Source organism: Lacerta agilis, chromosome 7, assembly GCF_009819535.1.
Source record: "Lacerta agilis isolate rLacAgi1 chromosome 7, rLacAgi1.pri, whole genome shotgun sequence".
NCBI lineage: Eukaryota > Metazoa > Chordata > Lepidosauria > Squamata > Lacertidae > Lacerta > Lacerta agilis.
Genome location: NC_046318.1, coordinates 46,994,735 through 47,019,681, shown reverse-complemented (window position 1 = coordinate 47,019,681; position 24,947 = coordinate 46,994,735). Strand labels below are relative to the sequence as shown.

General features: G+C 41.7%; 1 protein-coding gene across 3 annotated transcripts in view; it reads right to left on the bottom strand.

The window, feature by feature from the left end:
* SPIDR (scaffold protein involved in DNA repair) overlaps nt 1-24,392 on the bottom strand; it is a 159,896-nt gene extending 135,504 nt beyond the window's left edge. Inside the window, exons 1-5 of one of the 3 annotated variants that reach the window (XM_033155171.1) lie at nt 24,232-24,392; nt 21,483-21,638; nt 19,727-19,796; nt 18,488-18,655; nt 15,067-15,233 (exon numbers count right to left, since the gene is read on the bottom strand). In XM_033155171.1, the coding sequence (XP_033011062.1) occupies nt 15,067-15,233; nt 18,488-18,655; nt 19,727-19,796; nt 21,483-21,638; nt 24,232-24,246 (576 nt within the window). In that variant the 5' untranslated portion in view covers nt 24,247-24,392. The remainder of the gene's footprint in view (nt 1-15,066; nt 15,234-18,487; nt 18,656-19,726; nt 19,797-21,482; nt 21,639-24,231) is intronic. The other 2 variants (XM_033155170.1, XM_033155169.1) reach the window with 2 other exon arrangements.
* Nucleotides 24,393-24,947: the final 555 nt, after the last annotated feature.

The window sequence follows — 24,947 nt, the reverse complement described above, 5'->3', positions numbered from 1 at the left end:
TGTAAATCCAGCCAAGTGGGTACATGTGTTTGATAAAATTTTCACCACCTGTTGGGAATTTCAAAACGAGCAGCTTCTGTGTGACTGAAACCAGTTTTCATGGATGAAAATATGCAAGATTTCCAGATATTCTGATCCACTATTGCTGAGTCATTATCTCAGCTTTACTCTGGTACATTTAAAACAATTATAAAATTTGAATGCTTCAAGTACTGCTAGTGCTCCCAGGGATGGAAAGAGAAACAAACATATTTGTGACTAGGGGAATTCCCCAGTAGAAAAATAGGAAAGGATGTTTAGCTCAAAAACCTGTAAAATATTTTCTCTTTCATAATGGTGAGTGAATTGTTTTAAAACAAAGCTCTAAAAATGAATAATTGCTACAGTCAGTGAATGCTACTGCAGATCTCTCAGATTGTTTCAAAAGTGGTAACATTAATACAAATAGCATTGCTACTACATCTGGCTGAATTACTAAACAAGCAACGCTTGCTGTTAAGAAAAGTACTTTCAGGTACAGTATCTGGTGCAAGTGTACAATCTGCTACTCTTACAACACAATAGCAAGACTTTTGCACAACTCCTCTTGCTTCTCACTTTCATGAAATAAACCAGCAGTGCTGGCTGGGGCTGATGGAAGTAGTTGTCCACAACATCTGGAGTGCACCACATTGGCTGCTATACACATGCAAGTCAAGGAATAAGCTACGTTGTGAAAGAGGTGAAGCCTGATTCAGTTCTCTACTTCCAAGTTATGAAGCTCAAAGTGAAAGCTCAAAATAAGAAGATATGGATCTTCCTGACTCAGATTCTGATTAAAGCAATACATTTGAGTTATGTTAGTTATTTCTGAGCAGCTAGTATTTGAAGGATTGAGTTAGATATAAATTATAGGTTCTGCTATCAAATTTTGTATATTATAGGCTCAGATACCTAGTTTTGTATACAATTACGATGACAGCTACAGCTCGATTTACTTGCATGTTTACTCAGAAGCAAGTTGCTCTGAACTCTGTGGGGCTTACAGATAGGATTTGTTGAGAAAATTTTGCAGCTACTCCTTAATTACACTATAGGGAAATAGTTTTCTGAAACCCAGTTCTCTAAAAATGTTTATTCTGCATGATGATGATCTACACCCATACACAGCCAAGAGTTTGAAGGTGCCTATCTGCTCACCCCCCACAAGCTTGCACATTTCCCCCTTTGGCATGGCTGTGAGACTTATTCTCATTAATCACAGTTTAACCACATCCTAAACTTTAACACGAAATGTGCCTGTCTGGACCAGACCAAAGGCACATTATGTTGTCCCAGTAAAAGGCCAGTAGCTGACAGGAAGACTACAAGCAGGACATGAGCACAATAGCTTTCTCATCACTTGTGATTCCCAGCAACTGGTATTCAGAGGCACATTGCCTCTTACAATGGAGATAGAACATGGTGCTCGCACATGCATGTTGCCAAATATTGGGAGGATTTGGACAGACAAAAGTACCTTTCCATGGAATTTGCTCCCATAGTAGGTAGGGATCATAGCTGTCAACCCTCCCTGCTGTTCCCCACTGCTTTAATAAGGGAATTTCCCGCAAAAAAAGGAAAGGTTGACAGCTATGGTAGGGATAGCCACCAACTTGGATTGCTATAAAAGAGGATTAGACAAAATCATCAATGGCTACTAGCCATATTGCCTATACCCTGCCTCCATGGTCAAAGGAAGTATGCTTCTGAATTAATACAAGTTGCTGGAAAGTGCAGGATGAGATAACACTGTTGCGATGAGCTCTTGCTTGTGGGCTTCCTATAGGCCACTGTGAGAACAGGATACAGTGGTACCTCGGGTTAAGAACTTAATTCGTTCCAGAGGTCCATTCTCAACCTGAAATTGTTCTTAACCTGAGGTACCACTTTAGCTAATGGGGCCTCCCACTGCTGCCACACCACCACCACGTGATTTCTGTTCTCATCCTGAAGCAAAGTTCTTAACCCGAGGTACTATTTCTGGGTTAGCAGAGTCTGTAACCTGAAGTGTCTGTAACCCGAGGTACCACTGTACTGGTCTAGATAGGTCATTGGTCTGATTCAGCAGGCTCTTCTTATGTTCTCAAACCATAGACATGGAGCTTAAATTGAACACTGTCTGCAAAATGATATTTAACTTGAGCTTGTTCTCATTAAGTTAAACTTATTTACTTTTTGTATTAGAATGAGAGCTGATGGGCAAAGTAAATACAACTTTGTAAGTATTATCTAACATGTGCTAAAATCTTAATAGTTTAAAGCTATTTAAGAAAATGTCACACAAGAATATTAACATATCACAAACCCAAAAGAAAATGAAATATATATTTGGTCATTTTGTGAAAGCTATGCAATGTGACATTAAAAACACAAAAAATTGGCTGAAGGTGATAAGGATATTTAACATACGAAACTACCACTGCTAATTCAAATTATTCAATTATATTTCCCTAGTTCTGTGGTGATTTAATTTGAATGTAAATAGATAAAGCTTTTTCTGCAACAAGGAAATGGTATTTGGTCTCTTATATTGGCTACATGTGCTTTCTAGCATTATAATACTGTGAGCACAATCTTTCTAACATCAAAACAATCCTAACAATTGTTGATGCATGACACAGGCCAAGTGTAGTATAATCATGCAAATACTGAAAATAAATGTGAAGGGCAAAATCATGCATTACCTCTGTCAACATTTGTTCACTGGACTCACTCAGATATTGTGGGCCTTACAATAATGTAGGGGGAGGAGACAATATTTGTAGGAAAGAACTGGCAAGCAAACCTTCCCACACCTGTCGCTTCTCTTTTGCAAAAGCCCCATCTCTGATAATTTGCTTGTTTTTCTCCTAGTTCAGCTTATTTACCCCTTTAGAGCAAGGTGGGAATGACAGATTAAAAACAGGGGGGAAGTGGCAGATAAGGAAGCATTGCACATTCAGTTCTTCTCCCCCGTTCTGCCTTGCAGCTGTCCTTCTCTCCCACATCAGTGTTAGAAGCCAAGCATAGGTTTGGGAATAAAGTGCTTGTCTCACAGTATGCAACTACATATATCTAGAATTACATAGTCTGAACTCGGTGCAAAGAATCTATGTGTCACTTCTTAAAACAGCCCACTTCCCATGAGCCCCTAATCTAGGTAAGTTTCATAAGGTTATGGTTATTTTTTTAGTGTGAATGAGTGTGGTGTGAAAAAATGAAGTGGTGAAGGATAAACAGGGGATATGTGAGAATGAATGATTGAAAAATAAAATGAATTGACAAATGGATGATGAAGGTGAGAAGAGAATGTAATGTGGAGGGCATCTGCAGATGGATGTGTGTGAATGGAACATGGATGGATTATATGGATGTGACTTTTGTCCCACCTAGGTTTGGCTTTGTCCATGCCTACTACTGCCATTTCAACACCCTCAACCCTACCCGAGGATTACCTATAAGGGAATGAAGCTCCTGGACTGAAAAAGGTTTCACATCTCTATACCATTTCAGTTTCTGTAGAAGATCAAATGCTCCTATCCAGGGGCGTTCCTAGCCCCTCGGCTGCCCGGGGCGGGAAGCCAAGGGGCACCCCTGGGGGGCGGGGCATCGTGGCGCGTGCGTGCGTCATGACGTCATGACGCACGCACGCGCGGCGACGGCCCGGCATCCCCGGGGGCGGGGCATCACTGCGTGTGCGTCATGACGCGCGTGCGCGCAGCGCCGCCCCCACCCCCTGGGGTATGCCGGGCGGGGGCTTGGGAGCATCGGCGGGCTACAAAGAGCCCCGAAGCCGCAGCCATAGCGCAAAGGGCTGCCAGGCTGCGGCTTCGGGGCTCTTTGCCGCCCACCGAGGCTCCGGAAAGCGGCGGCCCGGCATCCCCGGGGGCGGGGCATCGCTGCGTGTGCGTCATGACGCGCGCGCGGCGACGCCCGCCCCCTGGGATATGCCGGGCGGGGGCTTGGGAGCATCGGCGGGCTACAAAGAGCCCCGAAGCCGCAGCCATAGCGCAAAGGGCTGCCAGGCTGCGGCTTCGGGGCTCTTTGCAGCCCACCGAGGCTCCGGAAAGCGGCGGCCCGGCATCCCCGGGGGCGGGGCATCGCTGCGTGTGCGTCATGACGCGCGCGCGGCGACGCCCCGCCCCCTGGGGTATGCCGGGCGGGGGCTTGGGAGCATCGGCGGGCTACAAAGAGCCCCGAAGCCGCAGCCATAGCGCAAAGGGCTGCCAGGCTGCGGCTTCGGGGCTCTTTGCAGCCCACCGAGGCTCCGGAAAGCGGCGGCCCGGCATCCCCGGGGGCGGGGCATCGCTGCGTGTGCGTCATGACGCGCGCGCGCGCGGCGACGCCCCGCCCCCTGGGGTATGCCGGGCGGGGGCTTGGGAGCATCGGCGGGCTACAAAGAGCCCCGAAGCCGCAGCCATAGCGCAAAGGGCTGCCAGGCTGCGGCTTCGGGGCTCTTTGCCGCCCACCGAGGCTCCGGAAAGCGGCGGCCCGGCATCCCTGGGGGCGGGGCATCGCTGCGTGTGCGTCATGACGCGCGCGCGCGCAGCGCCGCCCCCGCCCCTGGGGTATGCCGGGCCGCCACTTCGGGAGCCTCGTCCGTGCAGCGCTGCTGCTCCCGGGGTGACGGAGGGAGCGGCGGCGCATGGGAGTGGTGGGACGCGCCGCCGCTCCCTCCGTCACCCCGGGAGCAGCAGCACTGCACACACCCGCCTAGGGGCGGCACCAGGGGCGGGCCCCCCCCCCCCCCCCCCCACCCTACGACGCCCCTGCTCCTATCATCAAAATTGAGGCACCATAACAAAACTATGACTTAGACAGAAGAGACTAAAGTGACTTTCAAAAACATTATGTCGTTGCTGTGTTTGGGCAGAGAAAGATGGTGAACTTGATAGGAGCAAAACTGTACTTTAAGCCCTTAGTCAGAAGAGATGAATGATAAATTAGCTGCAGGGGGGGTAAGAATTGAAAAGGTAGGAGACTCAGTAACTAAGTGAGTAAATTAATGAACTAGAAGAGGGTTGTTCAATGCAAGAATGCAAGCTGTTGGATTAAATTCTGATGTGGGGGGAAGAACTAGCCTATACATAAAGCAAAAAAGTTACATTTATTTAAATCCCAAAGAGAGATAGTTAAACACACACCTTTTGTCAGCTTATGATAAATGTAAAATGGTACCTTGTGAATATATAATTCTGTTGGGAGTGGAAGCCCAAGAAGAGAACTAATTTATGCAGTAGAGTACAGAACTGAAAGAAAGGAACATCTGAAAGAATCAGAGTGAAGTAAATAGAGATGGGGCTTGCTTGTGCTGGCTTTCATAAAAAGATAATCTAAGATTCCAGTGTGAGCTGGTTTATGTGCCTAGTCTGTAAACCCAATGTACAAGATACTTCTTAAGCACAAGTCCGCACAAGCTCTACTCAGAAACCTCCCATTATTCACATAAACTATTTGCTCGGAATGTCCTGATAAGAGAGGAATTGTAAATATGAATGGCAGGTTATTGATGGAGAAGATGTTTGCTTTATGACCCACCTATATCTATGTAGAGATAATACAAGACTGTAGCCTGAATGGGTCTTCATAAGAAAACATTGGTAACATCTCACTTGATTTGCCCTAAGTTCAAACAACAGGGTAACTTCATATCAATAACAGTTGGTAACTAAGGGGTGTCCTACAAAGTCCTACTTAGACACACTACAATTGATGGACTTAACTAACATTGGCCCATTAATTTCAGTGGGTCTGCTCTGAGTAGGACTTGACTATAGTTCTTGACTGTTTAAAAATGATGACAATATCCTTTAGGGATACCACATGTTGTAGTCAATCAAGTCATACTCAAAGCAGACCCACCAAAAAAATCAATGGAGTTAAGTTAGTTATGACTAACTTAAGTATTGATTTAAATGGGTCTACCTCAAGTATGAATTGGTTGAATACCACCCCATTTGTTAAAATACTCAAACATTTTGAAATCTGGTTACAGGTGGGTAGCCGTGTTGGTCTGCCATAGTCAAAACAAAATCGAAAATTCTTTCCAGTAGCACCTTAGAGACCAACTGAGTTTGTTCCTGGTATGAGCTTTCGTGTGTATCTGAAGAAGTGTGCATGCACACGAAAGCTCATACCAGGAACAAACTCAGTTGGTCTCTAAGGTGCTACTGGAAAGAATTTTCGATTTTGTTTTGACTTTGAAATCTGTCCACTTGCTTTTTGACTCAACCCAGATTTTAAGCACTTAAGCAGGAAATACAGAGCCACAATCTTGTAGCATGTCACAGCACCACCCCCACCGAAAATAACTACATGGTGCCTTTATCACCTCAATTATCCATATGAATCCCTTTTAGGATGCACTAGAAACTAGAATATGTCCTCAACAATGCAACGTGACAGGGTACATGAAAAGGTGGGGAAAGACAGTAAAGCAACAAATCAAAGTGCAATATATTGGACCACGTCTTGCAATGGGGGTTATATGGGGGGAGGGGCAGTGTTAGCACCCAAAGCCAAAATCGGCTATAGTCAAAGCATCCCCCTGGAACTATCCCCACACAACTAATCTTACCCTCTGCAGCCAGCGTGAGATCTTGGGAGACCATCTGAGATCTCACAAGATCTTACAAAGGCCTCCAGAGCCCACAAGAAAGTTTCCCAGAGCCAAATAAGCAAAGCAGAGAGACTAAAAGCTCTTTCCATGGCGGGAAAACCTGGTGCTCTGCCTTGCATACCTTTAATTTGTGCTCTATCAGCTGGCCGGCCACCAAATACATAAAGCTGTGATCGTACAGATTAAATGTGTCCAAGTTACAATCCTACTGTGGTCTCATGAAATAGGGGAGATGTTATGCCGCACATGTCATTTTGGAGGGTAGTGGCTTGTACACAGACACTACTGTTGTGATTGGCTCTCTAGATATCCTAACTGGGAAAGGTTTGTAGTTGCTGTTATGGCTGAAAGGGTTTCAAACATTCTTCACATTGGAGAGATTTATTATGACAACCTGTGAGCTCCCCCAGTGCAAGTGACACAGATACCATCGATGGAATGCAAACAATTGTTTGTCTCCTTCCTCCTGCTCCAGCTTGTTCCACCCACCACAATAACCAGTAATATCAGCAGTTTTTACCACCCTGCCCACTTTTTATCATATGCTGTTTGGCTATTCCCCCTCTAAGCAATGGCCAGCAGCAGCATGAAAGAAAACTCAAATATGTAGCTGGCCTCTCCCTTGTGAAATAACACAGGCGCAAAATTATACAGATACGCATCTAAGAAAAGAACTCCGTCTATCTAAAAAATGGAAGGAAAACAGATGCACAGGCCTCAAGTGACCATGTTTCTGGAATCCCAATCTTCCTAAAATGCCAAGAGCTAGCAAACACTGTAGAAGTCTTCCACTAGATTAAGAAGATCCTAATGAAAGCAAGAAACAGAACAGGCCTCTTATGCACAGCACATAAAGGAACTAGTAGTATTCTTCCCTCAAGGAAATCATGGGGTCAAATATAAGCAACGTCTTCAGCCCAAAGGTCAGCACTTGAGGGATACCGGTATATAGCACTAATATGCAGCTTTTCAGCATTATACCTACCACATGGAATCCATGATGAAGCATTTTTAAGCAGTCTATATACGGCAGCCATGCAATTTACCGTAAATCAGCCCTGCTCCATTAAATCAACACAGGACATTAGGGCAAAGCATTTGAAATAAAACCTAGTTGGTGGTTTTAAAAAGGGCAATTTTTGAAATAATTTCAAAATAAATCAGAATTTACCACTGCCACATGAAGTTCAACTAAAAAGCATTAAAAACTAGCACTTTCATTAATCCAAAAATAAGACTTGAAAACTGAGAAGCAGTGGGAATTACAGGTATGGTTTGATTATTTTAAATACTTTTAAATATTTGCAAGACCTGTTGTTTAGTGGTTTATAACAGTGCTACAGTTGTTGCAATTTGTTTCTACTGCAAATAAGACCACCATCAGAAAGATAAACTGAGTTGAAGAATTGGCATCCCAATCCTAAATGTGCAATGCACAGCACTACACAAGTACATTTTTCATACAGATTCATACTGAGCTTCCTAACTGGATATGGTCTCTAAGGTGCTACTGGAAGGATTTTTTTATTTTTTTTATTTTGTTTTGGCATTAGGTGTGTCATCATCATCAGTGGGTACCGGAAGAAAACATTTGAAACAGAAACACAGACATATAACCTCTCATCAGGCATTAAGTCATCAGTCTGACACAGATTCCGTTTCATGTAACAGTGATAACTCATTATAATGTTCTAAACTCATAGTCTTCTAAAATAACTCATCATATTACACAACAAAGGGAACAGTCATAGCCAAACTATCAGAAAGTATCAAGGAAAACAAACCTCAATGTGTGTAAATTACATGTATATCTCATTTTTTATATTATTTTATTTTTAAAGTTATCTAAGAAAGTGGGTAATTCAGCTACCAGCATGCAGGCAGCTCCACAAAACATTGCCACTGACTTCAGTTGAACACAGATGGTACTGCAGGATCAGCACTGAAAGTGCTACTTAGGCTTATGCAAGTAAACCAGTTATTGTACTTAATATCTCACAATCTACTTTTGATGCTCCCCTCTTTCAAAAGCATCTTACCAAAAGGGATGGGGCTGAGCCTGCTGCTCAAAAAATAAAACAAAAACACTTCACCCCAAGTCAGCCATGAAGCTCAGTGGGTGAACCTGAGCCAGTCTCTTTCAGACAGCCTACCTCACAGAGTTGTTGTGAAGATGAAATGGAGAGGGGAAGAAGAACCATGTACACCACCTTGAGCTCCTTAGAGGAAATGTGAGGTATAAATATTATAATAAATAAATCCCAGAGCAGTTCGAATCCGCACAACAGGGTGAGCTCCCGTTGCTCTGTCCCAGCTTTTGCCAACCTAGCATTCAAAAGTATACCAGTGCAAGTAGATAAATAGGCACTGCGGAAAGGTAAACAGCATTTCCATTAGCTCTGACACTCATCACAGTCCTCCATGCAGCTGTAGCAGTTTCTGGCCACATGACCCAGAAAGCTGTCTGTGAACAAACACCAGCTCCCTCAGCCTGAAAAGTGAGATGAGCTCCGCAACCCATAATCACCTTTGACTGGACTTAACTGTCTAGGGGTCCTTTACCTTTACCTATTTCAAACACTTTCAAACAACCATGAAAGCTTTCCCCACTATTTGTACATTAACTATGGAAAGGGACAGTCTTTAACTAATTCTCTGGCAACTTAGTTAACTTGATGCTACTATTATATTTTAATGTACCCAAGTGTTTGGGATATATATACACACACACAGTAGAAAAACAGTTTACCACCTATCCTTAAGCCTGTGAACAGCTTTAAGGGGTTACTTAATACTATTACTGTTATTTCTATTTTTCAGTTCCCACCCCCCTCAAAATCCACTGTACAAAGATTTTTTTTAAAAAAAATGGAAGTTTTTCTCCATGAACATCCATAACATAGCAACCAACATCCAAGTTATTAATAGGCTTCAAACTACTTGCAGATATCAGCAACTTTGTAACACAACAAAGATGCCTGTAGGACAAGGATAAAGTCTGACACACATGAATTGAGATGCCTCAGGCCCTGAGCCACACTGTATGCAACAACAGAAGCCACCAACCATTTAACACTGGATGAAATTCCTTCCTATCACTGGGTGACCTTGGACCAGTCACTGCCTCTTGGTCTAAACTACCTCACAGGGTTGTTGTGGGGATTAAATGAGGAGGGAGGAGAAACCATGTACACTACTTTGAGGTCCTTGGAGGAAAAGGTGGAATATTAGTGCAATAAAAAAATAAAAAATAGCAGCTACCAATTAAAATCTGTATCTAGCTACAGTGAGCTGGTTTAGCCATAACACTATGAGGCCGGTCTGGCAACCCACTCTGCTGTACAACATGCAAAGTAAATCCTATTCCTGCTTCCCTGCCCCTCTTATTCTCTCCCCTTCCTGACCCTCAGATAATATCATCTTAGGGAAGAACCAAGCATCCTTCAAAGTTTAAGGCATGGTGATTCCATCATGGTACAGGTGTGCTGGTGCAACAACTTTCACTACATTTTCATGTTATCTACAAACTGCACTAATGCAATGCAATTAAAAGTATTACAACTATGAGAGTAGCCCCTTCCCACAGATTGCTCACAATGTGCTTTAAGCAGAAACCCACACACCTACTTACCCATAATTCTCTAAGTGCTGTGTTAGTAAAAACTGTGATGATACTACTACATGGGCATAAGAGACGAGTGTAAGAGATGACTACAGTAAGCCAGTCATAATAATTAATTATAGCAATGGTCTGTCATTATTACACACAATGCAATAAAGAGTCCTGCATCTTGAAAGCTGTGCAAAAATCGCCCCATAGTAATAAAAGAAAAGAAAATTATGGTGGTCAAGGTTGTTTCCCCTCTCCCACACCTTTAAAAAATCTTTTACCAGGAATGTTAAGAAACTATGAAAAGGGCTTTTAAAAAAGTACAAGTTTTTTCTAAATTTGTTCTTACACATTTGACAAAAACTGAGTACCTGTACTGTGCTGGCTGAATCACACCTAGGCATTTCAGCATGTGCCTTACATTACTATTTCCAGATTCTTTATTTTGCACAATGGGTACCACAGCATTTTTAACAAAATAAGCTGGCAAACAAATAACGATGTTGGTTACTGGATTACCCTGTCAAAAAATTTTATTCCATTTAAGAAAATGAAGCAAAATGTTCCTTTGATCACCAACCTTCTAATACCAAATGAACTCTGTTGCAATTTTAAGGGTAACAAAAACAAATTCTGCACGTTCTCTCACCCTTCTCACATCTAAAAAAGATCACTTTAAAAAAAGTTTCCATAAAGTACTTGCCTACTGAAAGTAGATACATAAGATTTCAGCTCTGCATAGAGGCATTACTTTCATATTTTATGTAAAATCTAATGAGTTTCAAATGTTGGTGTATGACAGTTAAACTTTCACCAGCAAAATAAAAAAATACTTTGTTTTCTAAGTAAAACCCATCATCAAAACTCCTTTTTCCATACTCATCTTAAACAATAATTCTTTCTAGTAGACAATCCTATCTTTCTCCTTAAACTAAAAAATATTCCTAGGACTATGACGTACCTCATGTACCAAACAGTGAAATAAAGTATTTAAAATATGTAGGGAGTCTGTAATTATGATGGCAGTGATCTCTCATGCAACGTGAGTCACCTCCCAAAGCCATGTTTGATGACCCAGACAAGGCCACTGCCCTGGAAATTCCCACAAAAGGACACGCCACTAAGATGGTATCTGGGAAGCAGACTGTATTTTGGATTGCACTACTATGATTTGGATACAAGATCAGGAAACACATAGAAATTGTACTTGAGAACTGGGGCATCCATGGAAAGAGAACCTTGGAACATCAGTGACATCATGCCTGGCATAAAGAGACAACCTCTTCTCATTTTCCCCCTTTCTCCAAAAATTTAAAATGTAAACGATGGTACAACATCGTGACTGTTGGCAAAGATCTCTTTCCCTTTCCAGACCATGTGAGGAATTTATTATTATTATTATTATTATTATTATTATTATTATTATTATTATTATTTGTACCTCGCCCATCTGGCTAGGTCCCCCAAGCCACTCTGGGCGGCTTCCAACAAATATTAAAATACATTAAAATAATCATTCCACCTATTTAGTGCTAGGTTGCCATATCTCAACGGACACATACCGGTAGTTTATAGTTTCTTTTAGATTCATAAAGGCCTGCCACTCCCTTCTCCTTGGGAAAAGAAATCTATGCACCTCAAAGTGGACAGTCTGTGGATCAGTTAATGTGCAATATCATATTATTGTCTGGAATTAAGTTACTAAGCCTCAGGCTTACACACTCCCTTCTCCCCCTCTTGCATTCCATCTGGTTTGTTAACTTTCTGGTTTGCAGCACAACATAGTTTGCACTTGCCCTCCAAAACAGGATTGCAAACCAGCTTCAAATCATGATGAACCATCCTTGTTTGGACAGCAACAAACCAGTTTACCAATTCAGATACAACAGCACAGAATCAGTCAGCAATAGATCAGGAAGATACTCCTTAAGGAGAGAATGAAAAGGGAGGTAGGAGTATACAAATGCAAGGCTTGCTCCCATAGTACCAGAACATGGCTGGCCATTATATATGAACTTACTGTACTTTGCCGACAATGGGACTGAATCCTTGGGCTCACCATGCATTACCCAGAATACAGTGGTACCTTGGTTTAAGAACAGCTTAGTTTATGAACAACTTGGATTACGAATGCTGCAAACCCAGAAGTAGGTGTTTTGGTTTGTGAACTTTGCCTTGGAATAAGAACATCTTTCGCTTCCTGTTGAATGTGTTCCATTTGTAAACTGAGTCCCCTGCTGCTATAGGAAAGCACACCTTGCTTTAAGAACAGACTTCCGGAATGGATTAAGCTTGTAAACCAATGTACATCTGTAATTGCATGCAATTAAAAAAGGGGGAAAGATAACACACACAAACTAAGCACACATGCAGGGACTACTGTCAGTTATCTTGTAACAAGACATGAAGTCAAGAAAACTAAGCAAAGCAAAGCCTCCTGGTAGAAACTATACAGTGCTACCTTGGTTCTCAAACTTAATCTGTTCCAGAAGTATGTTCCAAAACCAAAGCATTCCAAAACCAAGGCATGCTTTCCCACAGAATGTAACGCAAAACGGATTAATACATTCCATACTTTTAAAAACAAACCTAAAACAGCAGTCGATATGTGTGTGTGTGTGTCCAGTAGCACCTTAGAGACCAACTAAGTTTGTTCTTGGTATAAGCTTTCGTGTGCACGCACACTTCTTCAGATACACTGAAACAGAAGTCACCAGACCCTTATATATAGTGAGAGGGTGGAGTGGGGTTTTTTTCCTCAGGGGGGGTAGTAGGAGATGGGTGATTGACTCAATGGGTATGGTAAACCTAAAACAGCAATTTAACATGAATTTTAATATCTAATGAGACCACTGATCCATAAAATGAAAGCAATAATCAATGTACTGTACTATAAAATAAATAAGACAGTATTGTAGATGACAGTATTTTTCTTACCTGCACTGATGATAGTCATTGTTTGGATGGGGGGCTTTTATCCATTTCTGCAGTCACACAATCAATCAATCAATCAATTTATTTATTTATTGTCCAATTTCTACACAACTCGCCAACACATTCACTCTGCATCAAGGATCAGGTAAAAAAACCTCAAAGCTGGTTCTCTTTCAAATGGTATTGTTCTATTCTACAAAATGTTGGTTAGTTGGCAGGGCTGAATCAGGTAAAATTGCCCAGTCCCTGTGTTTTAACAGGCCAAACTCATCAATAAGGTAACTAAGTAAAGAAACCTGAACCACTGAACAACATTTCTATTACAAGAATAAATGAATATGATCAGTTCTCATCCTACCAGGGAATAGTTTTCATATATGGCAAAAATGTTGTAACAGAAAATAGGGTCTTTCAAAGCTCCTAGCACCTCCACTAAGAATATCTCAACGAGCCAGCAAAGTGAATTCAACAAAGCTTGCTTAATATGATTAGTAGCTTCGAAGGGGGAAAAGTATAAAATTATGGAAGGATATACGCAACCCATGAATGCATACAGGACAGACCGTTAATGAGGAACTTCCAAGGAGACAGGTGAAACTCATTTCATAATAAATGCTGAGAATTCAGGATTGTGATTGTAAGAATACTAGTACCAAGAAAGGAAAAGACCAAACAGTTTTCTTCAACTTTTATATCTTGCAGAACAATTGAGTGAAATACAGGATGGATATATATTAGTACAGTAAATAACATCACTAAATTATATTGAAACTATGTATGCTTGCTTATAGTATTAACTTTTGGGGGGCACTGTAAATACTTTTCTTGTTCTTGAAACCTTGATCCCCCACCTGCTTATTAATTCTAAAATGTTCTCACAACTTAATAAAAAACTGGAAAAGATCAGACCCTATGAATCCAATGTCCTGTTTTATTATATCTCAGTGGATCATGAGGCAAACACCCACTCTCAGATCTCTAGGTCAGTTAAAGCTGCTTATGCTACTTAAATGCAAAAACAGGGCACATGGTGCATCAAACAACATGTAAGTACTCTTCTCTAAACTGAACTCTCATGAGAGTTTAACTAACTCCCAAATAAAAGCAAACAAGAAACAAAAAGATGGTTCTTGTCTCCCCCTACTGGAAGTTCAGTATTACTTTGGAATACAACCAAAAACTCTTATTCGATGTCAGCAAAATGGCTTCAGTCTATCTATACCCTGAATTCTTAAGCATCTATAGGTCTGTTCACCTGGAGTGCATCTATGCATTACAGTTAATATTACAACCAACATTTAAAAGAAAAACTCTACTGGGTTCTGTGGAGGTGAAACAAAACTTTTTCAAATGTGCAGAGCAAAAATGGAACCACAAAATATTGAGGTTGGGTTTAAAAAGAAGAAACAAATTATTCTAATAAGTACTTAGTCCGCAATCTCACTAAATTCAATAGGACTTCTAAATAAATAAGTTTAGGATTCCGCTATAGGTCTTTATAGATAACAAAACCCTCACACCCTCCAAAGGTACAGTACAGTACAGTAAACTAATGAGCAGTGGCTCTGCTGAAATGAAGCAAATATTTTCCACAGGCATCAGGTTTGTATACCAAAAGTTTTTAACAAAGAAAGTTTTGCTGTCATTGATTTCAATGGGTCTGCTCTGAGTAAGAAAGAGGTTGGATATTGCATCGAAACTCTTTTATCCCAAACTCACCAAGTATTCCAAAGTAAACCCTTTTCAAGAAATGTTTAGGTAAAGTGTCTACCTGAAACACTTCTTATCTAGATTACTTTGGCAATCTCCAGACCATTTTGGCAACTGACGTTTGAGGAAACAAAATTTTAAAGTAGACCAGTGCTCCAATACCTAAAATATTTGCAATCAAGAAAAGCCTTACCTTTGAAGGTTCGTGTTCCTTCTCTTCATCAGACATAATATTGCTGTCTGTACAAGAATCAGTGTCTGATATGTCCAAAGAAGTACCATCAGTTTTTGATTCACTGTGCTGGTCAACATTATCTTCACGATCGCTATCATTGTCCCAATCAATGTTTTGTGATTCACCTTAACAGGAAATAAAAAACAGAAATATTAGAACAGACTTTTTAAAATGCTAACATCCTCACAAATACCTTTCACATATGCCTAACTCTATATGCAATACATACACTTACAAATTAACTGTTTATTGTGAAAACTGGTGGCAGACAAGACAAGCCCTTATATCTCATAAAAGTAGGTCATCCCAGAGTGGGAACATAATCCATACAGAGCTAGGGAAGCAATCGTTCTTACTAGCTTCGCTCTTAACAGAATGACGTTGATTTTTTTTTTTTGCAACCTCTTATCTCCACACCTGCAAAACTTCACCTAGTAAATGACTGTATCAGAAATAAGACTAGGGAAAGCTGTGATGGGAAGAGAGCAGTGAGGTTGCGATCCAGTGTAGAACACTTACTTATCTGAAGAACTATATAAAAATATGTCTATTAGTTATGTCTTCTCCAGTACTAAGCCAAAGTAACTGGATTAATCTTTCAGATGTCTAAAAAAGTAATAGATACATCTTAATAATACATAATGAATGCCTTTTTATATTTCTGCAGAATGTATTTCTAGTCAAGTCTGCTCAAACAGTTGCTTTAAATGACCAAAGAGTACCATCTTCAACGGAAAAGCACATTCAAAAAACCCTTGAGGAAATCAATAATAACACTTCTGAAAAGCTCCAATTCAGCAACATAAAACAAAGGGTTTTTTAAACAGTAGTATAAGAAAGAATAGACATGTCCTCAGAGTTTAAAATGAAAAGTGGAAAGTAACAATGTCATTCTGTAACACATTAGAGAATAATATGCAAGTGATAAGGCTGTAGAACACAGATCCAGTATGTTTTTTAACCATCTCCTCCAGATTTGTTAAATGTTTACAAAAGCAGCAGGCAACATGTTTCACATTGAAAGTGCATGTTGTCAGATAAACAACAGTCAATAATCAGGAAAACAATCATTTATTCTATTTCACCAAGAACAGTAGGAAAGTACAAAATGTTATTATTATCAGCTGTGCCTGACCTACTTACATTAGTGCAACATTTGCTGAACTAATAAACAAATGCTGGGATTGTTTACTAAGGAAAGATTGCCATCTAGTGTTCCTTACAATAGCAGGAACAAAATAAATAGCATGGAGAAGTTACTGTACAGAAAATAAAGGCCTCTTCACACATTATTTCAAAAGAATACAGTAAAAGAAAAAAAATGTGTATTGTGTACCCAAACACTTAAAAACAGGGGCTGCCACCTTTTGGGGCCTGTGGGCTCATTTACAAACTATGACAAGCATCAGACAGAAACCACAACCAAGAACACTTCTTTCAAGCCTAATTTCAGCACTGGGAGGGGAAGAGATCCTGTGAGTACCAGGGGAGGTCTCTGCAGGCAGAGGTGAACCTGCAGGAGCTGCACTGGCAACACCTGTTGTAAACTATGAATGTGGCAGAGATATTTGAAAACCTATGTATCAGAAAGGCGACCTCATGAGGCACAGAACACTTCCTGCTATTTGTTTATATACACACACAGGTCTCTTATCCAAATACAAGGAATTGGTACCCAAACCTCACCATACACCCCACAGGTTTCGATATCAAAACAGCTGGACCTGTGTGCAGTACAGTAAACAAATAATCAGCTTTAAACAAGCCTTCCCTTTTGTGTTTTGCTGCTCTGTGGCAGCTGTTTCCCCAGAAACCATGGTGGGAGTGGGGGGGGGGAGAAATCTTTTTTAAGGCTGCTTATTTCTTTACAGTACACGTGTGTGTGTGTGTGTGTGTGTAGAGGGGTGGGGGAGAGAGAGAGAGAGAAACTCAGTTCAGACACAACAGGAAACCAGAGTTTCTCACTCTTTGAAAAGCATGCATATACTAGCATGCTCACCCCTCCTCCTGTTCCCCATGCCAGGAAGAGGAGATCAAAAGCTTCCAGTCTTAAACTAACTACTGTTTCTTATGGCATCCCCAAATCACGGAACTGTGATTAGCAAGAATAAGCCAGAATCAAACCATGGCTTTAAATGCAAATATCCTGTTTTATGCTGGTCTGTGACCGAATAAAGTATATTCATTCATTCAACCATGGTTTCAGACCTTTTTTGTCTCAGTAACATTAGCTTTATCCAGGGGTAGGGGACTTGATCATCACATATACAAAGCTCTTGGTCCTTTACTGCTTGCTCCCTCTGTCAATGCCCACAATGGAGGCCATGCACAAGCCAGATCCGACCATGTCAGAGAATGAAGGTGTTGGCTACATAGGTAGGTCCTTTTCAGCATGCCCCACTCTGACTCACATGATTCAAGATCTGCCTGCCTCCCTCTCCAGCCTGCTGCCCCCATACCCTTCACCAAGGCATCACCTTTTACTCCCCACTCTAGCCCACATGATTCAAGGCCAACTATCTGCCTCCACTCTTCCACAACTCTCCCCAGTCTCACTTCTCACTACCCACTCTGGCCCACAAGAGGCCAACCTGTTTTACTACCTTTCACTGTGGCCCTTACCAAAGTCACACTTCTTGCTCCTAGCTCCTGCAAACATTTCCTGCCCTCCATCGCCACTTGACTGGAAATCTGCCTGTATGCCTCCTTGCTCCTTCTCTCCACAGGAGCCCATCCCCCCAAAGCCCCTGCCTAAACTGGCCCACATCATTTGATGCCTGCTTCCCGCCCGCCAGGCTTCCACCATGGTTCCCACCTCTCAATTCCACTCACCACTCCTGCCCCCATTTCTTTCTCATGCAAATACAGTAATACATAGTATAGCAGTGAAAACTTGGATTCTAGGGAATGATATAGGTTAGGGGTAGGCAAACTAAGGCCTGAGGACCGGATGTGGGCCACTTGCCTTTTCAATCCGGCCTGCAGACAGTCCGGGAATCAGCATGTTTTTACATGAGTAGAATGTGTCATTTTATTTAAAATGTATCTCTGGGTTATTTGTGGAGTTTGCCTGGTGTTTTTACATGAGTATAATGTGTGCTTTTATTTAAAATGTATCTCTGGGTTATTTGTGGGGCATAGGAATTCGTTCATTTTTTTCTCCAAAATATAGTCCGGCCCACCACATGGTCGGAGGGACAGTGGACCGGCCCATGGCTGAAAAGGATTGCTGACCCCTGATATAGGTCCTGTGTATTACTGGTAAACCAATTTTCACAATTCCACAGATGAAGGTTTCTGTTCTTTTCATCAAGGAAATGACATGTACAAACTTCTGACCTTCATTTAATGTATACAAAACAGATACGAAGAGCCTCACCTTCATTACTTCCATCCCTGGAGATCAAGCCATGTTTTCTATACTTCTCCCCTTTCAGATGAGGGAACCTTGAAGTCAAAGTCTTATCGTCATCATCTGAGAAGTCGCTTCCACTGGAGCTCCATACTATATCAGTTAACTCACTTAGTCTCTCGCTCTGAGAGATTCCTGCAGAACAGAATAAGCAACTATTGAGCACATTTCATATTCATCCTGCCCTGTACTGTAACACTACAATGTACACGTCACAACACTTAGAATTAACCTGTGAGCTTATATTTTTAAAACTGATATGAAATAAACTAACTTGAACAATGGATTAGGCTTATAGCGATTTAAGACAAGGATGAAGGACTAATTTTTAAAGCTCTAACTCAAGAGGTTGAAGGGTGTCAGTGGTTTCCTGATTGCTCTTGGGGATCTTCCTGTCACAGAACTTCCAGAAAGCATTGAAGGCCTGCTTGGCCTATGGAACAGGGAAATGAACCAGGCAGCTGACATAGTCACTGCTGAGCACCCTCTCCCATTTAACAAAGCTAAACAAGCTCCCTGGTTTTCTGGGGAGCTCAGGGTGGGAAAATGGTTAGAGACTGGCAGAAAACTCAGAACTAAACTGACCAAACACAGGCTACAACTCAGATGAAGGCTTTTTGCATGGCAGTGAGTAGGGCAAAGGAATTGCACTTCACCACCCACACTGCATATTTACAGAGTTGTCCAACTGAACTTTATGGTATGGTTAAGAGTCTGCTGCATCCTGGCCCACAAGATAGCAATGGGGAATACTTGACAGTACATTGTACATTTTAAGACACTGTGCAGACAAAACAATGACCTGGATGCCATAACTACATGGATCCATTTGATGTACTGCTGGATCTTACCTGTCCAGTTATCGTGTATTTATCTATGATGGTGGAAACCCTTGGTGATATGACATCCACTACATGTGCTCAGCCCTTGACCTTTGTTAGCTTATAGCTCCTGTCACAATGCTAAATTACTCCTTCCAAATTAACTGTGCATGCCACAAATGTTATGTTTTTTAACTTTTAGTTTTATCAACTTATGAACTCGTTTTACAAGGCTGGGCTCAAACTGGATTACAAACAGAAGAAGCAGTCATGCAAATCTACCCTAGTTCGAGATAGATATTTTAACCTGAGAAAAAAAGCTTGCAGATAATACAAACAAAACCTCCTATGCTGCTAATGTGAAATAATACAGTAGATGTTGTACCTTCAATTGAGCTGAGCAATGATGCAAAGCATGTTTTAACTCTAGATGTTTTTTCTGACAATTCTTTAGTCTGTTTAAAAAAAATGAATGAAAACAAAATGAATACCAATTAATATGAAAACCATTCTTAGACATATGAATGCATCATATATATATATCATTATTACCATTTCTAAAATCACATTCAAATATACATTTCCACCATTAATATCTTTCTTTATAATAAAACATGCAATGACTTCCCTTCTTCCCCTTCCCTTGTTTCTTTGATTTTCCCACCATTCCTGCATGTTCTTATATATTCATTGAATGTATCACATTTATTAATTAAATCGCCTATACTACGAATCTTCCAACACAAAGGTCCCCAGAGATGCTTACAATTGAAATAAATATATATACAATAGAACACACCAAGAGCTTTAATTGCAGAAATGTTACTAAAAAGAACCAAACCCCACAAAACACAAGTGATGTTGGCAGAATCAGAAACGGCAGACAATATCACAAAAGTACATTCAAATAGATGATCTTCACCCTCCACCTAAACACACTAAGAAGAGCCAAACCTTTACGGATAAAAAATTCCATAACTTCCATTTCAGCAGGGAGGGCATTTTAAACCTTACTCCAAAAAGGGGTATTAGAGGCTGGACAGAAATTATCAAATACTTCAGGGTCCTGGGAGAGCTTCCTTGGGGGTTGTCATGCCACCATTCCCTTCAAGTTGGTGAGAAAATCCTCTCACACAAGGATGCATTAACTGCCCCCTAGACACCCTAAATTTGCCAATTATTAATTGTCAATCATCAATGCCTCCAGCAGTGCTGTATGGCAAATTTATGAAGGTTCCAATGCATGCGCGTATCTGCCCCAGCATGTCTAACAAGGTAGAATCCGTTACTCACATCCTTTTATTTTGCGAATTCTATAGTGAAGAACGTGCTCGATTTATTTTACCCCTTTTAACAAAGTTTACACCCTTACAACACTATTTGGAATCCTTCCCCGAAATTTTACAGAAATATCTTCTGGAGGATTCTTCAAGTCTAGTATCATATGATGTAGCTAAATTATGCACTTTAGCTATTGAGAAGTATAAATTTCTTTTATTGAATAACACATTGTAAAGTTCCTTTGTGTAATTGTTTTGTCTCTGGTGATGTTGTTGCTGATTTTTCTCTGTTTGGATTTATGATTTTCTGTGCTGCTGGCTTTTGCCGTAATAAAACTGACTGACTGATTGTCAATCATCACCATATGGATATTTTTGTAATTAATTTGTTGGAAAAGCAAATGATTAAACAACTATAAATTATTTAATAGGTAAAGTGACCCCTGACCATTAGGTCCAGTCGCGGACGACTCTGGGGTTGCGGCGCTCATCTCGCTTTATTGGCTGAGGGAACCAGCGTACAGCTTCCAGGTCATGTGGCCAGCATGACTAAGCCGCTTTTGGCGAACCAGAGCAGAGCATGGAAATGCCATTTACCCTCCCGCCGGAATGGTACCTATTTATCTACTTGCACTTTGTGCTTTTGAACTGCTAGGTTGGCAGGAGCAGGGACCGAGCAGCAGGAGCTCACCCCATCATGGGGATTCGAACCGCCGACCCTCTGATCGGCAAGCCCTAGGCTCTGTGGTTTAACCTACAGCGCCACCCGTGTCCCTATTTAATAGGTAGTGAGCCCTAATAAAATTTAATGTATCTTCACTAGCATGAAGTTCTAAACTCAGTAAAATAGCATCATTTTACCTCCAGGGAAGAAGCTGCCTGAAATCCGTCACCACAACGAAGCCATGCATTTGAAACTGAAGCAGCATCCACTGCTGCCCCAGAATTTATCTTCCCTTCATCTATAGGCTTTTTATCTGGAAAAGAGGCAAGTTCTGAGCACCATGTTCGTTTCCTCTGCAAAGAAAAAAAAATTATTTAGGAAAATATATAGAGCACCAAGCATTGACAAGTATCATAGTGTTGTACAACAATTAAAATAAAAAGACAGATTTTTAAAAATCTGATAGTGCCTGTAAGTTAACACATCCTACTGGGGAACCTTATAGAAACAGAAGAACTTTTAGAAGCTAACGAAATGTATATAATGTCAGAGCCTTCAATTGGCAGTATGTTCCACAAGGCAGCTGTCACTGCACTGAAGAACCTAATTCCAAGTCACCATAAAACAAACCTCTGCTACATTGGGAATCACAAGGAGGGCTCCTGGAGATGACAGCAGTATAGGTATATTGGGCCCTAAATTATTTAGAGCTTCATACACTAACAATAAAAACCTTAAATTTGCCCTGGTTGCATAATTGCAGCCAGTACATTCATAACTCTGCTTCATATCTCTACAGTCAGACACAACAAAAGTTCAGGGACTCCTATCACTCGCAGCTGTCAGCAACATGTTGTCAATCATCCTACTCAGAAGTAAAAGGTAAAGGTAAAGGACCCCTGACAGTTAAGTCCAGTCACGAATGACTCTGGGGTTGCGGTGCTCATCTCGCTTTACTGGCTGAGGGAGCCGGCATTTGAACATAGTTTTTCCAGGTCATGTGGCCAGCATGACTAAGCCACTTCTGGCAAAACCAGAGCAGCGCACGGAAACGCCGTTTACCTTTGACAAGCTTTCAAACTGCTAGGTGGGCAGGAGCTGGGACCGAGCAACGGGAGCTCATCCTGCCACAGGGATTCAAACTGCCTTTCTGATCGGCAAGCCCTAGGCTCAGTGGTTTAGACCACAGCAATGGGTTATACATTTATGTATTTATTTATTTACCTACCAACCAACCAACCATGTGTAACTCCTGCTTTTCCTCCAGGGAGCTCAAAGCAGCATACATGGTTCTCCTCCCCTTTTTATTTTCACAACAACCATGTGAGGTAAATTAGGGTGAGATAGGAACATTGCCTATTCCTATTCCCCTCTCCATAAACATTTTAATGCAGCTGAATCAAAGGAAGACACCTAATGCCCTTGCCAAATCCCAAAACAATGAGAACGAATATGGTATGGCAAATATCCTATCTTATCTCATTATACATAACAAAGCCATCTTTAGCCATCTCACCCCTTGCCTTTCCCTGCAAGACTAATTGCAGCCGTTTAGAGTCGTCAACAGGTTTTCCACACTTATCAGCCTATCACCCATTCCCACCACCCTTCTGAGTAATACCCCTCCCCACTCCCCCACTATATTTAAGGATCTGGTGACTTCTGTTTCAGTGTATCTGAAGAAGTGTGCATGCACACGAAAGCTCATACCAGGAACAAACTCAGTTGGTCTCTAAGGTGCTACTAGAAAGAATTTTCGATTCTGTTTTGACTATGGCAGACCAACACGGCTACCCACCTGTAACTGATCCTATTTTAATCACATCCAACTTCTCAAAAGATTCCATTAATGGTGTCTCTGAAAAATTTACATATCACTTATTTTAAATATCATTTATTTGAGTTAAACTGGTAGGAGAGAATTGTTTTCCTCAACCCCATGAATTATCTTTTATTTCAGCTATTAACGTCATCCCTTTCAGTGTAATTTGTCCCATTTGTATTTTTTACATTTTGTGCTAACCCCTTTGAGTTTTTCTATTGAAAGAGAGAGGTGACATTTAAATGAACAGTGCAGCCTCTGCATGCCTTCTCTCCATAGCCAGTCCCCAATTAGAACATATTTGTCCCCTAAAGTTCTCCACAAGTATTTGTGAACTTTTACACGGAATGTCTGCCAGATATTTGCCATCCTATGACATTTCAGTTCAGCGTTGAGCATTCGACATGAGTGTTCTTCAGCATTTGACATATTTCCAAATCAAAGCCATCATGAGATTCCAGTAACCCCATTGCAGTGCAAATAATCAAATTCAAATTCGAAATATTTTCAGCTCTGCACTCCACAGATAAATTAGGTTTGAAACGCACACATTAATAATTCCTACCACAGACAGTTTAAACCCTTATTTCCCAACCCATGAACAAAGGCACATCAGTGTGTGTGTGTGTGTGTGTGTGTGGTGTTTATGTACGGTTTCTTCCCCATGGCCATATACATTTAATCTTTATTGATTTTTTAAAATATACATCACACTTATCATTCTCCATCAAATACACTTAATTTCCCAGTGGCCGTTGTTTAGAATTAAACCTAGCAACTATTTCCCTTAAAAAAGGCACCAGTACACTCTCCCTGAAACACCTTCTCACTATTGCACACGTAAAACGCATAAAGTTTCCACTCAAAACCTGTGACATTCCCTCGGGAGCATAATTTGACCCATCGCTCGGCCCAGAACAGCAAACATATGTGCCTCTGTGCGCGTGCAGAGCGCCCTTCCCTCTTACACGCCACACAATGCTGGCAAGCTTCCAAATATTCAGTTAACGAGAAGAAAGCCCGGGATCCAGCTTTCAGGCACTCCCTTATTCCGCCGCCAATACAGACCCTCGCAATTCCCACTCCTCGGATGCTGCCCGCCCCGTCCTCCGTTGTCCTGATACCTTCCTCACGAGCATCTCCGCCACTCAGGACCAGCCTTCCCTGTGCCACGTGACGTGAGCGAGAGCACCGTGGCTTGTGGAGGAGGAGGAGGAGGGGAGCAGAGAGGCCCGAGCGAATTCCACTCAGGGGCCAAGAAGAAAACTTCTTCCAGCAACTGAGGGGGAAGGCCACGCCCCCTCCCTTCCAGCTTGGCGCCGTTTCATCGGCGGAGCTACTGATTGGGTGGGACGTGCCAAAAGGCGCGTGACGCGCGACGCAATAGAGGGCTGCCGGCGCCTCTTTCTGACGCTTCTAGCTGTCGCCGCACGAGGGCTCCCGAGTATCAAGGCGCAGGACCCCGTTAGCAACGGCTTTTACCCTCGCTGCGCATGCGCCCGGTAGGTTCTCCTCATCAGCTGCAGTGTGCGCGTGGGCTTTGCCGTTGAGATAACGGGACGCTGTGTTACATACTCTCAGAGCCCCCAGTAAAATTGTCCCAGTCGGTTGCAGTTATATACGGGTTCTCTCTTTTTCTTACGGGAAACCATATGGTAACTGCTTTAGGAGGGATTTGCGTGAGAAAGATTATAAGGGCTTGCCCATTGATGCTAAATCAGTATTTATGCACTTAGCTACCTTCAGTTTTTTACTCCAGCCCCAGAGTACACATGACACTGGCCACAATCCATCCATATCCTGAAATTTCTTGAATTACAATGCTGTTTGGTACTTTCCC